This window comes from Astatotilapia calliptera, chromosome 10 (genome assembly GCF_900246225.1).
Source record: "Astatotilapia calliptera chromosome 10, fAstCal1.2, whole genome shotgun sequence".
Taxonomy (NCBI): Eukaryota; Metazoa; Chordata; class Actinopteri; order Cichliformes; family Cichlidae; genus Astatotilapia; species Astatotilapia calliptera.
Genome location: NC_039311.1, coordinates 2,409,996 through 2,435,277, shown reverse-complemented (window position 1 = coordinate 2,435,277; position 25,282 = coordinate 2,409,996). Strand labels below are relative to the sequence as shown.

General features: G+C 42.4%; 1 protein-coding gene across 1 annotated transcript in view; it reads right to left on the bottom strand.

The window, feature by feature from the left end:
- The window catches only part of uvrag (UV radiation resistance associated gene), a 92,889-nt gene that overhangs the window by 50,935 nt on the left and 16,672 nt on the right, over positions 1-25,282 (bottom strand). The window contains exons 7-12 of the mRNA XM_026183038.1: positions 21,065-21,170; positions 16,947-17,073; positions 10,358-10,442; positions 7,705-7,792; positions 5,801-5,861; positions 3,004-3,169 (exon numbers count right to left, since the gene is read on the bottom strand). Of these exons, the coding sequence (XP_026038823.1) occupies positions 3,004-3,169; positions 5,801-5,861; positions 7,705-7,792; positions 10,358-10,442; positions 16,947-17,073; positions 21,065-21,170 (633 nt within the window). The remainder of the gene's footprint in view (positions 1-3,003; positions 3,170-5,800; positions 5,862-7,704; positions 7,793-10,357; positions 10,443-16,946; positions 17,074-21,064; positions 21,171-25,282) is intronic.

Below are 25,282 nucleotides of genomic sequence, written 5' to 3'. Positions count from 1 at the left end.
GAGCTGATGAGCATAAGCAAGACTGTGGACTTCATCATACTCTATAATAAAGTGCGACATCCACGGCCATCAGCAGCACTACAGCCAAATCTCGCTCCACGCCGGTCACGTATTGGAAGGCCTTCGTGTGGAATGTCAGTACGTATGTACATTCCTGAGCGCGTGTCCCGAGTGTGCAATTATCATAACAGAGAGGGGTTTTTTGTTTCTCATTTTTTACATTATTTTTCTGACTTGATGCATAGTTACAAGAGCATAACACACACAAATAATAATTTCATCACATTAGCCGTTGCTGCTCCTCTGTGCTTCCTGACTAACACAAAGGGTCCTGGCAAACCCCCAGATCAGTTTATCATTTGTCACGCTCTGTGTCAACATCGTGACTGAACAAAAAGAAATGTAAAAAAAAAAAAAAAAGATACAATGTGGCGAAGGTAGGAAGCAAAGTGGTTACAACCGTAGGGTATGACTGTGAAAGGCTGCTGTGTGATTTACAGTCTGTTCCCTGTGAACACCTGAGTAAACCCAGTTGCTACCATAGGCAAAACAAAACAACTTCGAGGGACGACTCAGGCGCTTTCTTCACCGACCAGCTATGCATGTGTTAACGTGAAACAACAAGTATCCATACTGAGGTTTTTGTTCAGCAGTCATTTCCAAATCAGAACAGTATTTCAGATTTGGACGCGCGTCTGAATCAAGAAGCCAACACAGCCGTCAAAACGGCCTACTGACGCTACTGTGTGGTCTGTGTGTGATTGTGCACTGATGCACTCGTGTGGAGCTCATGACTACCAAATCTGTGTTGTGTTTGAGAAATTCAAACTCAACTCGGGGGGTGGACGAAAAAAAAACCCCAAAACGCTGTTTTAGTCAAACACAGCTAAGAAGCACAGGTCCACACAAACCGCTGTGCAACACGATCGGGCTAGATTCAGCACACAAACCAGTCGATTCAGTAAATAAAGGTGACGATTGTGGTTCCTTATTCTCTGTCACATACTCTACATGCTGCATGCACTGTTACAGTGATGCATGCTAACATTAAGGCCAAAGACTCAAGCAATGAGGTCTGCAGCAGGATTCACTGATCCAACACTTTCCACCTGAGACGCAGAAACTTTGGCTTAAGATATCTGCAGATCTTCTATCCATCATTTGCAGACATTCACAGTCAGATGGTTGCATAAGGGTTAGTATCCCACGCAGAAAGGGAACACTCAGGGATTGAACTACCAACCTTCCTATTTGTAGATAACCTGCTCTACCTCCTGGGCTACAGCCACCTCAAAGCTGTAACAACTGTAAAAACTTGGTAACAAATCCATGGATACTACCGTGTGGAAAGTTGAATTTATCATCTGTAGGAAATCTAAAGCCTCAAGGCTGGTAATTTACCAACTTTAATAAAACTTCCACGTATTCATTGTGGCTCCGTAGGTTTGAGGAGACTGCTGAAAGTGTGATGCAGCTGGTTCCAATGGTGGTGACAATCACTTTAAACAATACTTTGGAACGTTGTGATGTTTTTCCAATAAAACATTCTTGTTAACAATGTTGAAATGTTACAAATGTTAAAGGCTTTTGTTGAGTTAGAGACCAGCACCGACCGCACAGTCAAAAAAATCTACTGGTGTTGGAGTAAAGAAATACTAACCAAACAAGACTAATTTTAGCTGAAAACATGCAGGGACATGTTTGTAGAAGACGGTTTGGACGTGAACAAGGCAGAATGTTTGGACACAAAACAAATATAAGCTGAAATAGAGTAAATAAACTTTTTGAAAGAGATAATTTAATTTTGTAGAAACTAAAACTGAGATAAGTAAAAGAGACAGAACAAATAACCAGTGCTTGTGCAGCAGCGGCAAAAGGAAAGGAAAGAAAGAAGAGAATGATTTGCACAGTTTTAGATGGCAAAAAGCATAAATATTTTTCCCGTCCAGGAGCACAACACAAAAAGAGTTTGTTTGCAACAGAGTAAATTTAACAGCCAGTCTCATCTGCAATGGGAGGCATGGACTCTGCTCAAACTGCAGTAAAGTCTAAATGGTGGATTTCACAGTAAAAGCGCTTCATTTATCAGAGTGTCACAGTTTAAATCTGTACATTTACATATTCACAAAGTAAACAACATTCATTCTTCTTGAGAGAAGAAAGTCAGACTTTATTCCCTCTGTTTTATTCACGGCAATTTACATCAACTGCTTTCTTCAAAGTCTGGATGCATATGATAATGTGATGATTCTGACTTTGCAGAGAGAAGCAATTTATTTGAAGGACCCTCCATGAGAAACAGATGGCTTATTTTCATCCATCTGCTGAGCTGATCTCGTTCATAAAAGGGCAACGTTGGAATAAGAAGAAATGTCCCAAACATCACTGTCGCTGTTCTGCTGTAACTTTGCTGTTTTTCCTTTTTCTGTGTCTTCGTTGATCGCCCTGTCTGTGCGACTTTGTTATTGGTCTCTCTTTCTTTCTGTATTATTTTGGAGATCATTCCCATGTGTGTCTTCCTGCCTTTTGACTTCCTCCTTTTGTTCTCGTCTCGCCCTTGTTACTGTCTGATTGAGTTCACCTTGCTCAGTCTATATTTTGTCTGCGTGCTGTCAGTCAGCTCACTGAATTATCCACCACTTCTTCCCCGTGTCTGGTTCACATGTTTCCTCTAACAAATTTTATTTTCCTTGTTTTTTGAGAGAATTGGATTTCCTCAGTTTCACTGCAGCCGAATAAACGTGCTCGTGCCAAATGTTGACTCCCAACCTTGTTAGAATTGTACAAATTCTGTTTTTGCTTTATATGGATTTCTTTGCACGTTTGCATATTTTAAATAAATTACACTAGAAAAATACAAAGACGTGAGGAGTGGCTCGAGACTTTTGCGCAGTGCTGTATACTATATGTACAGATCGTACAGTAAGAAAGAGAGCTCAGCATTTGTGATGTGGATATTCCAGGTTTTTGCTAATATTAGGTGTGTTTGTAAAGGGTACTTACTCTCTCTCTTTCTCAGTGAGTCTGTCAGTGATGGTGTCCTTGATAGAAGAGCGTGAACCCTTGTGGATCACCGGATACCTAAGAGGGATCTGCAGGAAGCATGAGATCATGAGGACCAGGTGTGCTGTGTAACCCAAGGCGACTGCTATGCTCCCATCATCCTTTGCTGCAGGACACAAAGTGAAAAAGATGCTCTGCTTATCACATATTTAAGGTTTGGTCACAAATGAGACGTTTCCTGCTCAGTTGTTAAGTGCGCCTTTTAGTTATTATTACTTTGGTATATTATTATTATTATTATTATTATTATTATTATTATTATTATTATAAACCAAAGTGTTTAAGAATCTCACTCAATGAAAACTGAGTCAAAATAGTAACATTTTATTATGGTGAAAACCTCAAAGCATACAGTCAGTGTCAGGGCTGTTTGTCTACATCTTATGACCCCCAAACTGTACGAACATCCAGCTAAAGATAACTTGGTAACAAAGTATTTGCTGGAAGGAGAGTAGTCGCATTCATGTTTTTAATGCGTTGCAGTACGTGGCACAGTACACAGTACCAAAAAACACTGGCTGCGCTGAGATTCCCATTTTCTCTGTGATATGTGCTTAAGAAGCAAAAGCATCACGTACAGCTAACCCCTCCGAGTCCAAATATCTGTTAGTGTGGAAAACTGGATGCCTCCGTGAACATTTGACGGACTGGGAAAGAAACTGCAAACCAACTCACTGTAAGCACGAGAAATTGTTTCAAGACAAAACACAAAGTGGTTTCACATTCTCAGAAGGACACTGCTCGAGGCTAAGACTTAAAATCACTGTGGTTTTTATCTTAATGCTTTGAAATAATAAACTATGGCAACAGAGTGGTAGGCTCTTTGGCTCAAAATGTGTGTTTTTCAACTTAGCACAGAACCCCTGGATTATATCGATGTCCTTCCTGTCTTTTCAGTCCAAAGGGTTAAAGCCCATGGAGAGAACGACTTCCTGCCCCCGAGGAATATCAGGTCAACTGAAGGACACAAGTTTAAGTGACACCTCTGGGTGCTAATGGAGCCTGCAGATACCTCATGAGGCTGAGCTCACAGGGAAGGCTTTGGGGTAAACGTGAAACATGGATGGGCTTCAATGTCCACCTTGACTCTCTACAGGATTAGGACGCCAACTAACCCTAATCCTGGGCTCTGATGTGAAATATTCCTCCCCTGCAGGCTTTTTCAAACCGGCTTTGACACACAGACAGCTCTGGACTCTGAGACCTCTAACTGCAGAAGACTAAAGAGAAATGAAGAGAAATGAGTAAAGTGGAGGTGGGCAGTCCATGTTTCTCCATCTGTCCTGACTGACAACACATGCAGTACATCGTTTTCCTTTTGAATCAGTATTAAATTTAATCTGCCTCACTTTAGCCTCACACCGGTAACAGACGACTTCAGGGCTGTGGTTCATGCTCGCACTTTTATAGATGTGTCTGAAAGGACCGATCGATCATCTAAAACTGAGAGAAAACAGGATTCGGTCTGTGTGTCAAATTTTAAATTGAGAACAAGTAATGGCTGCCCATCTCTACTGTGTATGTAAAAGATGTTAACAGGTGGGGAGCGGCAGCAGGGAGCGGAGGAGTCGAGGCTAGTGTTGCTGAATTACGGCCTCAGAGGCTTGCTGGGTTTCACCAGCTGTGAGGAAGGGGAGCCCGAGAATGCGGCGTGGACAGTGGAGGTTGTGTTCCCTGTGTTGGACAAGTGGTCCTGACCAAAGCTCAGCATTCAGAAACCCATTCAATTCTCATCCCCCAACTATTAAGAGGTCATACAGTCATCACATTTCTCTTGCTGTGACTGCAAATCCAATTTGTCACGACACATACGATGCGACCTTTACTCCAACCTTCCCCACCAAGCTCATAACGGGAGCATTGTGTGCGAATGTGCCTGCTGACACAACTTTTTTAATGCCCCGCAGTTCACTAATGTGTCTTTTATACCATACCATGTGGTTTTTGTGGCTCTTTTCTCACTGGGACGGTAGAACCGGATAAAAACCATCTTGTGACAAGACTCTCTTAGAATGTGGTGGCAGTGAACAGCTCCAACAGCTACCAGCAAGAGATCAGCAAGAATGCAAACTAACCACGCTGCATCTCATCAGGGCAAAACGACCAAATCAACAATTCCCTGCAGAAACTCTCATTGCCCTCTATAACTGATCGTAATTAGATCAGTATGGAGCAGTCTTCCTCCTTTTGACATGGCGCACTCCATGCGTAGTTCGTGCTCCTCTTTTGAGGCTTACTTGTGCATGTCTACCTATAAAGGGCTGTGCATGTCTCTGTTAATTTGATCACTGATGTCATGCACAAGACGAGACGTGCAGCAGTGGGTGTACTGTGATTTCAACTGAGCAGACCGAGTGAATGGGAATATCAATCATCTGCAGCTTCTACAGCTATTCTCCCCTCATTTAGGCTACAATTATGTCATTATGCCCTTTATGTATGAAAATGACAAACTATCAATTATGGCATTCGTGCACAGTACGACAAAGGTTATGGTACCTTAACAGTAATAGCTTTTTGCAAAATTGCCATCTGCAATAGCCAAAACTATGATATCATAGATAACTGTCTATGAAATCATCAGCCTTCATTTATCCTTCAGTAAAATGTTAGATTGCTTCACTTCACGACATCTGCATCTAACCACAAGCGTCGAATGCAAGACAAAACATTTGCACAGCATACCACTTATCCTCCTGTAACACTTAAATAGGCGGGCAGGCACATAATCAATTACCTTGAAAGTCTTCCGAGTTTGGCAGCTTCACTCCACAGATGACATAATCCGACTGATTGGTCTGTGGATTTAAAGAAGAGCTTTCACATGAAGGACAGAGCAACTGGACATCAGCAACAGATCCATAATCAGCCGGCAGAGGGACGGGCCTAAAATCATTCAGTTAGTATACAAACTAAATTTATCTTTGGAATAAACATGGAAATCGCTGCACACACTACAGTGGGGCAAAAAAGTATTTAGTCAGCCACCGATTGTGCAAGTTCCCCCACTTAAAATGATGACAGAGGTCAGTAATTTGCACCAGAGGTACACTTCAACTGTGAGAGACAGAATGTGAAAAAAAAATCCATGAATCCACATGGTAGGATTTGTAAAGAATTTATTGGTAAATCAGGGTGGAAAATAAGTATTTGGTCAATAACAAAAATACAACTCAATACTTTGTAACATAACCTTTGTTGGCAATAACAGAGGTCAAACGTTTACTATAGGTCTTTACCAGGTTTGCACACACAGTAGCTGGTATTTTGGCCCATTCCTCCATGCAGATCTTCTCGAGAGCAGTGATGTTTTGGGGCTGTCGCCGAGCAACACGGACTTTCAACTCCCGCCACAGATTTTCTATGGGGTTGAGGTCTGGAGACTGGCTAGGCCACTCCAGGACTTTCAAATGCTTCTTACGGAGCCACTCCTTTGTTGCCCGGGCGGTGTGTTTTGGATCATTGTCATGTTGGAAGACCCAGCCTGGTTTCATCTTCAAAGTTCTCACTGATGGAAGGAGGTTTTGGCTCAAAATCTCACGATACATGGCCCCATTCATTCTGTCCTTAACACGGATCAGTCGTCCTGTCCCCTTGGCAGAAAAACAGCCCCATAGCATGATGTTTCCACCCCCATGCTTCACAGTAGGTATGGTGTTCTTGGGATGCAACTCAGTATTCTTCTTCCTCCAAACACGACGAGTTGAGTTTATACCAAAAAGTTCTACTTTGGTTTCATCTGACCACATGACATTCTCCCAATCCTCTGCTGTATCATCCATGTGCTCTCTGGCAAACTTCAGACGGGCCTGGACATGCACTGGCTTCAGCAGCGGAACACGTCTGGCACTGCGGGATTTGATTCCCTGCCGTTGTAGTGTGTTACTGATGGTGACCTTTGTTACTTTGGTCCCAGCTCTCTGCAGGTCATTCACCAGGTCCCCCCGTGTGGTTCTGGGATCTTTGCTCACCGTTCTCATGATCATTTTGACCCCACGGGATGAGATCTTGCGTGGAGCCCCAGATCGAGGGAGATTATCAGTGGTCTTGTATGTCTTCCATTTTCTGATGATTGCTCCCACAGTTGATTTTTTCACACCAAGCTGCTTGCCTATTGTAGATTCACTCTTCCCAGTCTGGTGCAGCTCTACAATACTTTTCCTGCTGTCCTTCCACAGCTCTTTGGTCTTGGCCATGGCGGAGTTTGGAGTCTGACTGTTTGAGGCTGTGGACAGGTGTCTTTTATACAGGTGATGAGTTCAAACAGGTGCCATTCATACAGGTAACGAGTGGGGGACAGAAAAGCTTCTTACAGAAGACGTTACAGGTCTGTGAGAGCCAGAGATTTTCCTTGTTTGAGGCGACCAAATACTTATTTTCCACCCTGATTTACGAATAAATTCTTTACAAATCCTACCATGTGGATTCATGGATTTTTTTTCACATTCTGTCTCTCACAGTTGAAGTGTACCTCTGGTGCAAATTACTGACCTCTGTCATCATTTTAAGTGGGGGAACTTGCACAATCGGTGGCTGACTAAATACTTTTTTGCCCCACTGTATATAACCCCCTCCAGCATCTGTGCTTCACCAAAGTCTTACATTTGTAACCAGATATTTCTCTGCAGTTGCCCAACTCACCACATCGATGGGGTAGATGTAGGAAAGCTCAGAGAGGAGCTGACGACAACGGAAGGTGAGCTGGGCGTTGGACTTGAGGAACTGCTCTCTGATGGAGACAGAGCAGAGGTCAGTTAAAGAGATGGGAACAGATGAAAATCAGAGGGAGGACAGGGTCCCAATTAAAGCCTTAAAGGCCTGACAGCTACTGCCTATATAAAAGGGATCAAGACAAAAGATGCAGTATAATATGGCAGTTTAATGTTGGAAAAAAAAGGAACAAAAATAGCATGATCTGGGGGTTTTCTCCTCTCTCTTCATGTGACAATGTACTGTTCAAAATTGTCATTACAGGTCAGTCCTTTTTAGTAATGCAGGGTCTGTCTATGGCCACTAGGAAAAATCATTCTTAATGGCTGTTATCCAGGTTTTAGTCTTTGACCTATGCGTATAGCTCCGAGGTGACACAGACTGAAACTAAAGGAAGCTGTGGAGCTAAGTGAAACCTACCACGATTCCCCTTTTCATTTTTTTGCATTTAAAATGTTGTTACCTGAACTTTTATAGTTAAAAGTCATGAACATGACTGGATGCCTTTGTATGAATACTCTCTAAATGTGTATGCTTACATTTAAGTGAGTCTGTTCGCATTTTAAACTCATGCCTCTACTTGTGGATCAGTGTGGATAATACCAAAGCATTTCATGCAGATACCTCTACGTTCTTCCATTAATGTGTGTAAAATCTCACCACTAGATGCTATTGGACTGCGGATTGTGCATAATCGGTGGCCACTGTAGAACAAACAGCTCGAACCACTTTCTGTGCATGCTGTGTTTGTAATGAGTGCAGGCTGTCAGTCCTGTATCCCTCAGCTATCACACGTGTCCACGTCTGTTTGCTCTGGACGAGGCTGGAAATGTCTGACACAAACTGATGAGTCAGTGAAGCTCACATCTGACCAATGACAGCGATACCGAGGCGAGTCGTCGAGGACATCACCGAAGTTCTCGCTCAGTAATCCATCAACACCTACGAGTCCTCTCCTGCTCTGTCTTTAGCAGACTACACATGTGGCTGGTCTCTAGTCACATAGATAAAAATGCGATCAGGGTATGAATGCCATGCCTGTCTCAAGACAGTCAGGCAATATGGTGTCTTTTACAAACCGGCGCCTTGTCCTGTGTATGTTTAATGGACTCATTCTAAGTTTATGAGAACACATCAATTTGGAAGATGTCATTACATAATAACCAGTGTATATTTATGAATTCAACATTCGTACATTTAAAAATACATGTTTGTTTAAGCAGTTACTCGTAAAATACGCCAACCTAAACACTTTGTGTATACACCAATCCTGCGTCACAGAAGGAAGAGAAAGAAGAAGTTTAGTTCTCAATAGTAAAAACTTCTTTCTGTTTTTCTGATAAGTTAACTGGGTGCTGACTTTACTATTAGAACATATTAGATAAAAGTGGGATCGATCTTCTCTTTAAATGAGCAAACTGTTAACTCCGCTGTTATTGTGCAAGATACAGTGAAACTAATGTTACACTGTATCAGTAAAGATTTTCAACATGAACTTTTCTTTCATGAAGGTCCAACATGTCATTTAAGTGTTGCTTTTATGTTTTTGGCTTTTATTCTATGTTTGATTTGTTTTTGAGCACAACAGTTTTCGTTGTCTTATATAGTTGTGTCATGTTGGTTTGCTGTGTTGTAACTCTTTGCTTAACTGCTTTTTTCCTACAAAACTGCGATTAACGTGACCTCTGCTGCGAGTTTCTCTGGACAAAACCATCTGATGAGTTCAGAAAAGAAATATTTCTTTGGCTGAACTGCCAACATGTGGAAATGTGGAATGTCTTAATTAAAAGTGCTCTTAACTCAAGAAAGCTGTCACACAATAGTTTAACCTTTAACTATAAATAAATTAATAAATCGCACATCCTGTCTTAGTACAGAAGAATTCAAAAAAAATGCAGCTATGTAGCTATAAAATAGTATCATGAAAACACTGACGTCACATTTTCAGAGTAACACGATTGAGTAAATGTACTTGTAACTTTCTGGGGATCGAAGCCATGACAAGATTCAAATAATATTAAACAGAAACGTGGAAAGGCTGAGAAAAAGTGTGTATGCTCAGTATAACATTCCCTCGCTAAACACTATAAATGAAAAGAGACACTTTCATGAAAAACAAACGACAAGTTATTTCCAAAGAATGGATGTTAAGCAGATACAAGTGTCGGTGTTAATTTCCTGTTTGCTGGGTCTCTTGGCCCCTGCTGGCCTTCCTGGGGCTCTGGCTTACCCTCTGCGACTGCCAGGTACTTCTCAGATAAACAAAAACGTATCCAGAATGTGTGCCCGCCGCACACACGTCTCACCGCAAGCCAAGGCAAACACCGGCCAAACGCCTTTTTAGCACAATGTGCAAACTCTTGGTCGAGAACACATAAACAGGGAGCAGCGGCCACAAAAACAGGCCATTGTTTTGAAAGAGTAAGGTGCAGGGTGCAATCTTATACCTGTTAGCTCAATTTAATGCAAGTGACTAACACACTGAGCATCATCATTCAGAGTGTCCATCTGATGGGGTTCAAGCTTTTAAATCGTTTTCCTGTGCAGCAAACACAGAAACGGTTAATTGTGGTTTGATACACACCTCTTGGCTGTGCATTCCTTCTGCAGCTTGGATAAGGACTCTTTCTCCTCCTTCAGACACTCGTGCTGAGCAGAAAACGAATCCTCTGACAGAGACAGAAAAGAAAAATGTAAATTATTAGGTGTGCGTTTGTTCTGGTCTATCTGAACAGCCAGCCAGGTGGGCTTGTGTTTGGTTGGCTGCCATCCACTGTTAAACCCGAGCAAGATCAAACAGCTGCTTTGATGAGCCCAAAACATTTCCTTCTGACACAACATAAAACCTAATGACATATGTATGCAGATTATAGGATTAGTCAGACAGTAAATACAGAGTTGGGGAAATGAATAAAATCAGACAGAAAAGTGACGGGATGATACAGAGTGAGGAAGTGGCGTTACCGCAGCATTGGCAAGCTCACAGTATGCACGTGAAAAAAGCAGAACGATAACGGCTAATTAAAGGTTCGAACAGCATGTCTCTCGGATAGAGCATCACATAAGATTGCGGGTAAAAGCAGTAGAAATGCATTGCATTCTTTTTCCTTGAACTCAATGTTTACAGTTTTTTTGGCTTGTTTACACAGCGAACGATTTAATTTTTATCCCTTTCAAATTATGAATAATAATCATTACAAAGGAAAGCAGCGCTGTTTGCTGCGTGACGGGGTGAACTGCAGAGACGTGCATCAATCTAACATTTCACATCAACTTAGCAAAGCAGTCTGTGCGTTACGTTCTGGCTTCACCACATGAGAAACGTTGGAGTGTCTCGTCTGGTATCCCGTACAGTACTCACAACAGCGTTCTGAGTCGTGTGAATAAATAGCATCCTTTCATGCAGATAAAAAGGGATTTTGATGGGAAAATTGTTATTGGATGCGACGCGTCCTCCCATAAAGGCTCCTCTCCTTTCACATGAATTTCCTCTTCAGGTTTGCCTGTGGTTAGCAGCCTCTTATCGCTTCTAATTCCTCAGTGGGAAGCAGTTTTGTTTAACTGTAAGAGGAGATGGACAGACGGCTGATCTCAAATCACACGCGTCTAACATTCTTGGCTTCGTCTAACTGGTTAAGCCGTGATGGCAGCTCCTTCTGAAGTTTTTCTATAACTCTAGTTCCTCTCAATGTATGCCATCAAACAAAGAGTTCAATCTTTAACACATTTGCAGAATTAAACACACATTCTAGCTTAGAATAATTCACATTCTGGCAAATGCAACTCATTTTCAGAGAAAGAAGAATTTAAGTGAAACACATTTTGTTTACAGTAAATATGTAGTCAAGCACATTTAAGTGGTACTGAATTCAGTTTAGTTCAGTGTCTGCATGAAACCACCAGAACATACAGAACAGACTGTATACAACGATGGGCACAGCATACCGATCTAAAAAATGAAACCAAAGCAGAAGTTATGTTAAATCTTTCCAACAAGCAACAGAGGGCGAACATCCTGGTTGCAAAGGTCTAGAAGAAAATGACTGTGCTGCTTATAGGTGCTATTGTGCAGTTGTCAATGTGTTAATGCTGTGTCCGTTTGCTTACAGAGAGGGTATACGACCCATCTATAAAAACAGGAACACATAGGCAGACAAAGATGAAGCTGTGCATAAGTCGAATAGACAGACTTCAGTTCTTTGCCTACTTTGGTTTTTCCCCTCCTTGCAGCTGACTAAAGAACCAACAGAACAAGCAACAATAACCCACAGACCGATGTTTGTGACACTGCCCCTTGGTGACAGTAAAGAGCTACAACATGCAGATAATGGCTCCAAAGCTGATCGTAGGGTCTGCTTAGGCCAGAGGTCACCAACCTGCGGCTCTTTAGCCCCTAAGCTGTGAGGGGCTGCTAACTGTGACATTAACAAAACACCACTGTTAAAGAGTTCGAAAGAAATCAGGTTTTTCCTTTAAATGTCAGCGTATTAATGAATGCTATGAAAAATTAGTGCATGCTTCCAACATGTGCCACATCACCACAGCTGCATCTGGTGGGATTCAGACGTGACACCTGTCTACTTTATTGTTGTTATCAGTGCGTTTTGTATTAAGCATTCTAACAGGAGAAGACCTGCACCTCACCAGTATATCCAGTATGAACAGAAACAACGTAGCACATGTCTAAATATTCTCCCATACAATTGTTTTTAAATGCACTGTTATTGCGAGTAGACAGGAAAATCCCTCACAACGCTCATGTGTGAAAAAAGACTGTTGCCCTTATGCTGAAATTTGAATCTAAATAAGTCAGCAAAGAGCAGCGAGCACAAGTGAGAGTTTGGAGTAATAAAGCTTATCAAAGCACGTGCGATCAGGTGGATAACAGGATTGCTTTGATCGCATATTTCCACTCATATCCATGATTGTCCAACTGACATCATAAGGGTATGAGGTGAGAGGGCATAGTGCAGACAGAGCAAAGGAGAAAATACAGGTACTTCATCAGATTAGGAAGAAAGGCAGATAGCGTAAGACAGAGATCACAGGCCATCGCTCTGCTGTGAGAGATCACACGAAAACACTGTAACCCAGATTCCACGGTCTTCTACTGCTGCTTTCATGTAATGCCCACTTCTGTCCTATCTGCTCTGTCCATCCATCGTCTCGTGCTTTCATCCCACTAATCTGTTCCACGGTATGGAAAGACAATATACAGTAAAGACACAGCAGAGAATATGCATCGTCCTGTCCACTGGTCTCTCACTACACCATCTTCCATATTAAACGTGGAATAAAAACCAAAAAAAGTACTCTAAAAATAACTATTCTGACACTGGACAGACGAGTCCCCTCTGGACAATTTCCTCCTGTAAATCAGACAGAAGACTTATTGAGACTGGCCTGAGCATTTGTGAGTACAGTACCACGAAAGAACTGTGTTCCTGCACTGGGTAAAGCCTGGACAACAAAAGCGATCCTCTGATCCGTGTAAACATGCGTCAGTGGCATTCAGGATCAGTCACCATCAACTAATGCACAGAAGCTACAAGTGGCTTTATCACGTGACGCTGTTGTGGTATGCCTTACAAAAATAAGGATCCTCTGGTTGCACGAGAAAGGGGACACAGCGTAAAACTAACATGTGAGGTCAACTCTAGTGACAAGCAGCAAAACGCAGCTTCTTTGATCTCCTTTACTATATGGATGGTTATATATTACTTCCCACCATCAAATTGGGCTGTCTGTGGCTCCTGAAATACCGGGCGCTTGGCACCCACGGTACAGAAATACTTTGAACGTGCAGGTCAAAGCTAGTCAGAAGGTGCATGCAAAGTTCTCAATGAAATGATTTAAAAAGGTACATTAATCTAATATACACTGTAAATAAGCTTGGTTTTTATACCAGCATTTAACACACATGAAAAGCTCAGTGGAAAAATATCAATTATTAGGACAAAATATAAGAAATTTCTGACCTCGACATAGAAATGTCAGAGGGGTCAGTAAGTATAAAAAGGCAGACGGTTGGCCTGTTAAGCAGTGTCTGACTCCAGTACCTGTCAACCTTTACCCTGACTCAAGATGGCAGCCAGCTGGTTGAAGTAAATGTGTAAAGCGGAGCTGCTGCTAAAAGAGCTCTAATGATGATCGCTTCAATATGAGACCTTTTTCACTGAGGTGACAAATACCTCCACACAACATACCTTCACAAAACCTGGAGAAACCCAACCGCTGACATTTATTGGTCAGGAGCCCTGGCTGTGTGGCAGAGCGTGAGAATAACTACTGTTACCAAGTACAATAAACGCTGCTCACAGGCCTGATTTATGTCATCTGCTCAAGGTGGGAGGAGGGAAATTAGACAGGCGGAAATTGTGACAAGAGTGTGACCCCACAGAAACCAAAGTGATTGATTTCAGAGGGAGGACAGAAAGACTTACTTTCAATTCATAACTTGAAAAAAATGGGGGGGAAAGTGATCATGCTGACATGTGACATGGCGTGTGCGCGTTCCCACGCACAGAAAAACAAACTTTTACTTTCCTGCTCTGATTTCCCTGGAATTACATTAATCAGCTGGTTAAACCAAACAGGCTCTAGCAAGTCTAAAGGAAGATTCTAATAGTTCAACACTCGAGTCGTTTTATCTGGTTTCTCACAAGTTCAACACACGAGAGAAAAAAAAAAGCAACACCTTCTCTACGTTTGGGTTTTCTGCACCTGCTGTTTTGTTAGGGAGGCCCATTCGGTGGGAACAACAGGTTGATAAGAGCTATTTGCTAATGGGCCCTGTGAACGTGTGGGAGACAACGAGACCACACGGCCAGGTACGGATGAGGTCCTAAAGAGCGTGACGAAGAATGGAGCTTACCAGCCCATCTGTGGTGCCCACGGGGGACATATTTCATAGCAACATACTTACACTCGCTGTAAAACTGTCAATAAAATTTGAAGGTAAACCTGCAACTTATAAGCACTGGAATGTGTGAAAGCTCAACAAATGAAACACTTGCTTCTGATTAAAACAACAGTGGCATATGAGATCGCCGCTCAGTCGCACGCTCTTGTGATTTTGCTGAACAGGAACCATTTTTGGCTCAAATCTGTCCATTTCTCACGGGCTTCTCGGGGAAATTTCTAAATGAAATTTAGCCTGCGATTGATAGAATCATATGCGTTTCAAAAGTGAAAGACGAGATCATATGAAACAAACACACTGTGGTGCCAATCCAAATATAATCAGACAGAAAATCAGCTGCTGTACGAAGCACTGTAAACACCTGTCTCCAACAGTATCCTGTCCTGTAATTAATGCACACTTTTTTCCAATCTTGAAACAAATGAATGTCTGCTGGCTGATTAGAGGAGTTAAACAACAAGCTGGAAGTACAGCTCAGCAGCATATGGCTTTTGGATTTTGACTTATGAGTCTGGGAAAAGCAACAAGACTTCAGCCTGGCTGTCTTTACATATAGCATTTCAATTTATCCTAAAAGACCAGATTTTCCCCTCTCTTTTTAACCAGCTAAAGGAATTTTCCTTCTATTTTTTAATAAGCACCTGTCCCGTCTGGAAAAAGGCCTCTATAGAGCTGCGAGGCAGCAGAGCCGTGAGTTCGTTTGGCTGCAGACAGAGTGGTGACAGACAAAGAGGAAGAGAATTAATGGTCATTTTTCAGAATCGTGTCACAAAGGCAACCTCTCCCTGAAGCGCTCTTAGAGCTCTTTTATTATGTGACAGCGTATGTATGAGTGCAGACTTCACGCTAATCACTTCCTCAGATCGGTGATTCAGTGATCTGTCTTTGCCAAAGAGCGAGCTGATCTTAAAGGACACAGAAATCAAGATACATCCTGTCAATTCATTGTGAAAAGTTGCACTGGGCTTATTGCATCAGAACATGTGACTATAGATATATAGATGGATATATCCATCTCTAAGATGGAAACTTCATAGGGTTAACTAAGTGACAACTGCACAAACACTTCTGCTTTATCACAAACTGCAGGAAGTATCTGTGTACTGCAGATCTGCTTGTGTTAAGAAACTCCATCTTCTGACTGGACCAAGACCACGTTGTGGAATATGCTAAAATGATCTGCCTGCTGCTCTGACAACATGGAAACCTTGACCGAGCCGTTAAAAAGAGCAGATTTCTCTATAGATGTGTAAGACAAATTATTAACACCGTTTCAGGACCTGAATTTATGGAATCATGGGTGTAAAATCCATTAGTTTGGTAACAAGCTTCACTTTCTCTCTTTCAACAACTAAAACTGTCACATTACTGAAAGAACACATTTGGAAGGATTGGTGTAATTCGTTTTATTAAAGAAATGCAAATTATGTGCAATTTATTTCCATAAGCTGTGTGTGACCAATGCTGGATTTTTGATACCAAAATGTATTTTTAGAAAAACACTGACATCTATATACTGATCAACAACTTTATATTAATGCATTTGGCCAAATATAAGACTAACATTCAAGCAGCGGATTTTCTAATAAAGACAACCATCTGTCTGTTCAGCGACAGTATTTCCAAATTCTTGTTATTTTGTTGTTTGCTTTTTGCATTGTGGATGTGAATTCATATGTTTGAATGTGCCAATTGCACTACATAAGTGACAGGCTAACATCTCCCAGCTATTACATGAGTGAGCCAAAGCAAACTCACTATTGTTCTAAATGAACACGCAAACGGTCCTGGTTAGACCTGTGCGTACCACAATTTAAACAAAATAGTCAAACTGTCAGAACTACTTTTATATTCTGTTCTCGTTACAACTGGTAGCTGCAGCAGAGCCTTCTGTGGATTATCATGAAAAGATTTGGGGATTTCGTTGGAATTGGGAGCACATGTTTTTACCATTATATTAAGTCTTCTTCCACAAGCAGGATCTGAGTGACGCAGCACCACTGGAGACAGCAAAATGAGTTGCAGAGGGAATAACCGATCATTTGAAGTTACTTTTATATAAGACCAAACTGAGCCTTTAATTTTTCTTATTGCTCGTGTGTTCATGTTTTCACCCACTAGTTACTGCAAGCAAGCACTAAACGGTGCACACAATAGCATCAAACAATATTAAAAGGTGATTTATGCATGGTGGTGTGGTGTTAACACTTTCCCCAGGTGCATATGCAGCATGTCCACCTATTCCGTTTACCTTTCTTCTGCAGCAGTGCCCTCTCTTTCTGTCGCAGGTCTCTCTCCCTCCCGAGTGCCTTCCTCTGCCGCTCCAGCTCACTGTGAAGGACCGCTATACGCAGCTGCATGCACTCGCGCTCCTTCTTCTGCTCACACAAAGCGGCAGAAAGGAAAGAGAAAAAGACAGTGAAAGAAAATATTTAGCATGTGGTCACAGCAACCTTTTATAAAGACCCCAAGATTCCTACTAGCTCCCACAAAAACAAACACTGTTTTTTAGGCTGATCCCATATCGCGCTGATTTAATGCACAACCACTGAGCCAATGCTCACTGTTAGCAATAACAGAAAGCACTGTCAACAGCTAATGATAACACAGAAAGGAAGATTTGCGTGTTCAAAACGTCTTACTGAGCCCTGGAATCATCGTTAATGTTTACTAATGAGCCCAAGTCATGGGAACGGCCGGCTCCAAGGTAAGTAGTACTGAGTTCCACGTTCAAACAGCTGGTCTGAGGTGAGCAGATGAGGCCGGGTGCCGAACCTGCACCAGAACCACAGTGAATAAAGTCTTCTCCCTTTCAGGCCTCTCACATAGAGCATATAATTTACAAATCATCTACATAACACATCTGTCCTCGTATGCAGTCATTTGTTCCTTTTTAAATCGTTACAGCTGGGAAAGAAGGTGTGTTTTGTAATATGTCTCTTACCATTTATTTCATTTAAACAATGGCCCGAGCATGTTTTTGGTTTGTTCCAATTTCCTTCTGTCTCCTACTAAACCCAACTTCACAGGTCTATACACACAGAGACAAACAGGTGTTTTCACTTATTGTGGCTGCTAAGGCCTATTTCTCATGTTTGCATAGCTGTGCACAGACTGTGACTGATTGACAGCAACCTGACTCACCTGTGAAAGTGAAAACATTCAATCTTGTTTATACAGCAACAAACCCCAACAACGGTTGCCTCAAGGTGCTTTACATATTTGGATGTAAACCTACCCTGCAACAATACAGAGAAAACCCAACAACCAGTCTGTGAGCAAGCAACTGGTAACAGTGGGAAGGAAAAACTCCCTTTCAACAGGAAGAAGCAGCCCTCGGCAGAACCAGGCTCGGAGCTGGGCGGCCATCTGCCGGAAGCGTTTGTGGGTGATGGGAGAAAGGCAGGATATACTGTGAAAATAACAAACGTCAACTAATTCTTATTTATTCGTTTAATATTTCCCACTTGGAGTCATGGAAAGTCATAGCTTTCCATGACTCCCAGTTTAACTTAATTCATCTAATACTGGGACTCCGTTCGGCCCCTGAGTGCATCCTCTGTCTCAAGCAAACCATTTTCTTCTAAACAGCTATCCCTGTCAAACTAAAGGTTTGAAGCTATGTCTGTAGCCTGACGCCTGAGCTTCTGGATGAAAATTACTACCTAATAAACTGAACTGATCCCAGTAACAGACTGGTAACAATATACAGCTCAACAATGACTGAATCACAAACATGGCTGGTTGGGTGGATGGAATCCAAGTACACTTTAATTAAAATGAGAAAAATGAAAATATATGTATATTTACTTAATTTTACACAGTTTATTTTAATACTGTGTTTTGATTTCTCGACTGTTTGCGTAACTTTCCTCTGCCATATGATATTGCTTTATTACTGCGATATTACATAGAAAAAGAGAATAAAATAGAGCCAGGACAGTTATCTGGAAGCTGAGGAAACAGCTGTCTCCAACAGCAACCTGAGCAGATTTGTAGTCATGCAGGTGTCAACACAAAGCCATTCTTAAACTGATGCAGACAGTGACATTATCTGAGTGTTGTCTCAGGAAAGAATGTGTTATGAGTGGCAGCAGTGGAAGTTAGAAATATGTACGCTCAACATTTGGAGGAAATTGCTTGTGCATGGATTCGGCTGGGAGAACGTGAATGTGAAGTTGTAGCTGTGGGTTTGTTCATCAATTAAAATGTAAGAAAGGCTAAAGAGTAAGACGCCACATGAAAGTCTCAGAACATGCAAACAGGAAGACGGACACAAACCCTCAAACATAACCCGAAGCAAAAGACCACAATAAAGCCCAGCGACTCGAGATAAGTGACCGCCCCGAATTAAAACTCCTGCCAGGAGGCGCCTCTCCACCCCACATCCCTGCCCACCAGCGCCATCAGAGCGCAGGTCATTAGTCGTAATCTAAGCCTCTCCGAGCGGCGTCCCTTCATCATCTTCTTCATTTCTCTATCTGGTAAAGAGGAGTGTGAAGTGGGCTCACCCTAATCATCTAATAAGGAACAGAAACAGGGGTTGATGGATGCACTTGCACAGTAGATGAAGGGGAGAGAGCAGCGACTGACAAAACCACTCAACGAAAAATGATCCATTCAAAACAGGAAGACGGATTTAGGGGGATTCAGGAGGGCAGCACAGTTGCTGAGACAGAAAAAAAACTATACACATACACACTTGTAATAAGGAGATGGAAGACACAAACAGGGAACTGATAATGATGTAAGATTAGGGAGGGAGGAGCAGGGACTTTGGCATCTCACACACATTCGCTTAGATAAGAGATCGCAGCCTGGATCAGAGCAAAAACAGATATGATACAGATTTTTTTCTTCCTGTGGGTACCGTGGAGAAAACACGGGGAAAGAGATGACTGATAGAGCCTCTATCTGTCCAGTGTGTCGCACCCTGACACTTGCATGTTAACCACAACTGGCTTTGGCACGAACCACGAGCCTCCTACACTTTCACTGAGCACCAGAATTAACAAGTGGGTTGCTGTGATGTGTGAGTGTGTGTGCGAGACAGAGAGGGAGAAAGACTGTACCTAACCAGCAGGGTCTGTCTGATGTCTACTGAACATCAAACAGCAGTGGGTCAGCTGAGTAAATAAGCAGCAGGCGTGGGGGTGGGGGGGTGGAAGCGTGTTATAACTGAGCAGATTAATGGCAGAGTGTGGGTGAGAGGGTGAAAGGGGCATGTGCTCGGCTAGGTGGCCTCCACTCCATCGCCCTTTGATGCATGTTCACCATGACGCATACAGAAAGATGGTACAGAGCTCTCCAAAGTGGGAAGCCCTTAGAAGAATCACACAATGCTCCACTCACTCCAAGATGGGGGGGGGGGGCTTTTACAGAAAGGTAGAAGATGAGGATTATGTGATTTATTGGCAGATTTGAACTCTGAAAAGGGGTTTGAGGAATGTTTCACTGAGAGGGAAATATCAGAGAAAAGTTCTTGAAAGGGATCCTTTGTGGCGAAAAGAATGGAGCCTCGATGTTTTTGTGGGAAAGCTGAGGCTATAGTAGGGGGCTGCCTTAATAAGTAGGGTGAAGGCCTAAGGAAAGGAACAAAAAAAAAATCAGGGATATCAAAAACTCATGAGGAGCAGCAAGATAGAAAGCAACAGCTGTAACAGCTGTATAAAGAGGCTCACTAAGCAGACATTCAGATCGCTTAAATCTTCTACCAGCACACATACACACTCTCAGAGTCCAGTTGGACTGGACACAAAAGCAGCCCAGTTGTCCACAATTGTACCGTGCATGGTGAGTGAAAATGCTTTTTTGTGCCGCCTACCTGGGGGACAAAAATACTAAAGTATCATTGCCTCCGGGCTTGTATAACACCAGAAGAGAGGGGATGCTTTTGAAGTGAATTTTTACAGTAAACACAATGTCAGACCTGGGATCGGTACTGCGTTTTCACAGCTGTGCGCCTGACAATTCCAAATATGTTAAACACGCTTCTTTAGCGTATTTGAGCACATTACAGGAGGTGGAAACATAAACAAGGCATTTTGGCGCAGGCATCATCACTGAGGAGCTGAGCTATCAAAACAATCACAATCGATGGATTTTCAGATCTCACATTTCTTTACGTTACAATTACATTTGGAGCTTTGTGTGAGACAAGCTCTTAAATCCTTGTAAGTATCAAGCACGATTCTGATGTTTATTATTGGTGGAGGCCAGAAACTCCGTTATTGCTGATCACATCAGTTGTGGTGTTATACATGGTACTTCCTCTGAAAACAAACTTCACACCAACTTTCAAGCTACTGAAAACATCTAAACCAGTCGCTGATGAGCTGGAATTTGTTGCCGAGGGGCGACCACGCTCACCCGCTCTGTGCAGGCCGCCGTCGTCCTTAGCTTCTCCTCGATCTCCTTCCCGATCTTCTGCACTGTGACTTGGGTCTGTTTGATGGCTCTCTGGGCTGTGTGAAGCCTGCCGAGGGAGTAGAACACAAAGTCATCATCCACATCATCTTAACCACACATCAGACCACAAGAACAACTCAGCGCTGAAACTGAGTTTCCAGGAGACCATTAAATTGATGGGCTGGCTAAAAGTTGAGAGTCAGTTATGATTACACCAGCAAATCATTCTTTTTAGCTTGGATGTTTACACCGACTGTTTGTAGGGCACAATAAGAATAATGATCGTCCCCATGTGGGGAAGACTCATTGTGCAGTGTGTTTGTCATCCCTCCCAGTTTCTTTTTCTGACTTGGGTTGACCTTCATTGTTCCAGACCAATTGTTGAGTCTCTTAAACTGTAAAAGCTATTGAATAGTTCTGCCATTAAATAAGGACATAAACAATATTGAGAACATTCCTAATAATAAAAAAAGAGCAGCGAGAACAGACGGGTCAAGTTCTAAAGTACAGAAATACGACCGCAAAAGTTTAATCACTAATATTGTCTAATAATGGAAACAATACCGCCTGAGATCAAACGGCTCCAATAGACCTGAACCCAAGCGTGCCAGAGAGCAGAGAGAAACCTCAGCAGCCCCACTAATTAACTAAAACCACAAAGATGGAGGCCCACGTCCAAATTCCATGTCGCTGTCATCACTGAAATAGGAAACAGCAACATCAGTATACAAATGACAAGCAAGCACATTATTTAGACCATCGATCACAGAAGCATTTAGCTTCGGAGAATGTTTTCGTCAAGTCGCACAAAGATAGACAAAAACCCCTCATCACAACCCCTGGGACTCAACAACTCATCAACAGACGAAAATCCCACATGGTGGGAACTGGCAGCTAGCAATCCAACTGTCACTCTGGTGTTAAATCATCTGCTTCATGCAAAATGTGTCAGTGGCGTTCATACGCCATAAGCTATGATTGGACTATAATGGTTACAGTTCTATTTCCATGCACACAAAGTGACCCTTAAAAATGAAATTGCATACGGTTTGCCTCACTCTTAGAAGCCGTCCAGCATGGTTGGGTTTGATGTAGGGATCCAGTACTTGGGTCATATATTGTAACAAAGAGCTCATCAACTCCCTTTATTTGATTTGTGCACCAAGAGCAGTGCATCGATTGTCAGCTCTCATGTTAGCAATCGCTGGCCTCTAAGCTGATTCCAAAAAAAGGGAGTTGATGTTACAACAATGTTACTAATGTTACAACAACCAACTCAAAAAGCTGTTTTACGGCCTGGTAGCAAGAACTGTTTTTGCCCCCTTGTGCAGCTTTTAGTGCAACTCTGTCCTAGAAAATGGACTTAGGGGCGTGGCTACACAGAACGGTAGGTATCCCAGGATAGGCAGTTGGAACCAATCAGCATCCAGGCCTCATCCAGTACTTTGAGTCACCGAGTGTCACTGTGGGTGTGTTGCTGGTCTCTTTTATGGTATTTTTATCTAAATAATATTATGGCTTAATGTGCGGGACAGACCATCCAAGAGGTTTGGGCTTCATTCTCGGTGAGTGAAATTTTTGTGTTTTAATAGACTGTAACTTAAGTTCTTAACAGCTGTTAGGTGTGTCTGAGTATTGCGCACACACACGATGGAGTAATGCAGCTTGCTAGTATTAGCTGATAAATCAGCACTGCAACCTTTTATCCATATAAGGCAACTTCTGGCTCAAAGACAAAAGAAAACAAAAATAGAAAATGCTGTTCAAGTGCCTTACACATGAAATAATGACACTAGGTCTCTTCATCTAAATGAGGAATAAAGCATAATAATTTCAGACCGGGGAGGCTTTTTGTAATGAAAATATACTTCTTCAAGAACCAAAACAACAACAAAAACGCTTCTATAATGATGTAGATAGAGCTGTAAGTAGCTGTCCTGCAGGGGAACCACACCTCTTAGATTTTTTTAATCTGTCTGAGGTGACAGTGATAAGAGTTGTTGATAATCTTTTGAAAGATCAGGATGAATCTGTTTTGAAAGCTTCATCTGTTTAGGTGATAGCAGTGCGTTCCCTCAGGTGAGAGCTGTTATCTCCTCTCTCCTTTTCACGCATGTCTGCTCCGTTATCTCTCCATGAGCCTCGGTCTGAAGCACAGCAATCACTGCAGCAGAGGGGAGGCAGGGGGTGTTCACGCTGTACGCTCTCAGTGGGTCTCTTTAAGATCCGAGTAACTGTCCAGCAAACACCAGCTCATGTGGCCATTGTTTTCATGCCTGACAACTCTGCTGTGGACACGCAGGAAGTTATGACTGAGGCTCTGCGCTCAACCCTTCGTAATGATAAACATCGGACAAACAACAGCATCTGCTCCTTGGATTCTAGATACGATGAGGTGTCGCATGAAACTCGCACCCAGATTTTTTTGATAAAAAAAAAGAAGGCACTGTTGGAAACTCTGGGTAAAGGTTTACAGAATAAATTCAATAAATGCTAAGTATTTTTTGATAACAGGAAGGAAACTGGAGGGGAGGGGCTGCCTCCGTGCAACGCAGCTTTTGTTTTCTGTTCATTTACCTTTGCTGATTATATTGAAATAAACATTTGCAGCCATGATGTAGTCCTGAATCTGCACTTTTGTAAATGAGGACTGAGAACGAATCAGCAAATACAGATGTGTCATCTGGCTTACAAACAAGAAGGCACCTGGGAACATGTCGTTTCTCATCTGAAAGAACGTGAGAGCTAAACTTCAAGGGTGGCCTTGTGCTGCTCTGTTACTCGGGCAGACGACTCGAAAAGAGGACATCACTATGCAGTGGCTGTAGTTAGCTGAATCTTTTCTATCATTTGCATGTGCAGGCGATCTTTCAGTTTCTTACAATATCAAGTAGTAGAGCTGCTCTTGATTCTTTCAGGTTTCGTTCATCAGGAAACACTAAAACAAAATGACCGGAGCACAAATAGGTCTTAAAATTACAAATTCAACCTCAGATGAACAACAACATTATTTTACAACATGTCATTCTTTATTTAACAAAAACTACGCAGAAGCAGTTTGTGAAAAATGTAGTACGTCCTTACTGCTCCCGCTGGAATTAAGAGGGGAGAGAAGTAGCAAGGTGCTGCTAATCAAATCCACTCGGTTAATTGATAATTAAGTGTGCCTACTCCCATAAAAGCAGAGGTTTTGGCAGTTTGAGTGTGGGAGTGTATGTTAACACAATGCCTTCCCAGGAGTGGATGTGCCAACAAATGGTCACACCGTGCAAAAAACCCAAGAGCAACACCTCAGACTCTAGAGGGTTCCTTTCCTTCGGGTACACGAGACCACAGTGGAGTCTGGCACAAGAAGGAGAAACAGATGTAAAGTGACTAAATGTATGTTGTGATTCGTTTCCTTTCCTGTGTGGTTCAATTAAATCTACGCCGAGGGCAACTCCTCAAAGTCTCCTGCAGGGGGAATCCAGTCGATTATGTGAGAGCTGTCAGTCAGCACCCTCTCAGCAGGCTTTTCTCTCTCTCACAATTTACATTTTTTTAAATCACCTATTTTTTCCTCACACTTTGTAATTTTTAAAAATATTTGGGTGTTTGGCTGGGTGGTTGATAACACGTTTCTGTGGTGTGACAAACACATTTCTTTCTGCTTTACACTGACTGTAAAGGAGTACTCACTGTGTGGCCTGCCCAGACTTCCACCTGTTTATCCCATGTAAGTGTACCCAATGCATTTGTCAAACAATCCTGGATCAAAGGAAACAAGCCCACAGATTAACGACTGTGCTGCATTCATTTCTAGCAACCAGCACAGGGTGAACAGGGCCGCCCAATTAACCCATTGAAAACAACAAATGGAGGGTAAGATCCCACTACACACCTCTGCCAGGGACAATACAGAGAACACAACGTAGGAAAATCACAGCAAACAACTCTTCTCGCCGCTGCCTATATCTCACAGCGAAAGAATGTCAACACATTTAACTACTTGCTATTCACATCACCTCTCCATTGTCTCCATCCACATGGACTGAAAGATAAGATTACTGCTGAGAAGTTTCTTTGGCGAGCCCGTGTATGTGCTTCTCCTGCTCCGGGCTGGTGTTTTTGTGGGGATCTGTTGCTATAAGCCATGTTTACACGAGCTACAACAAAGATGCAGGGAAGCCAGAGAGATCT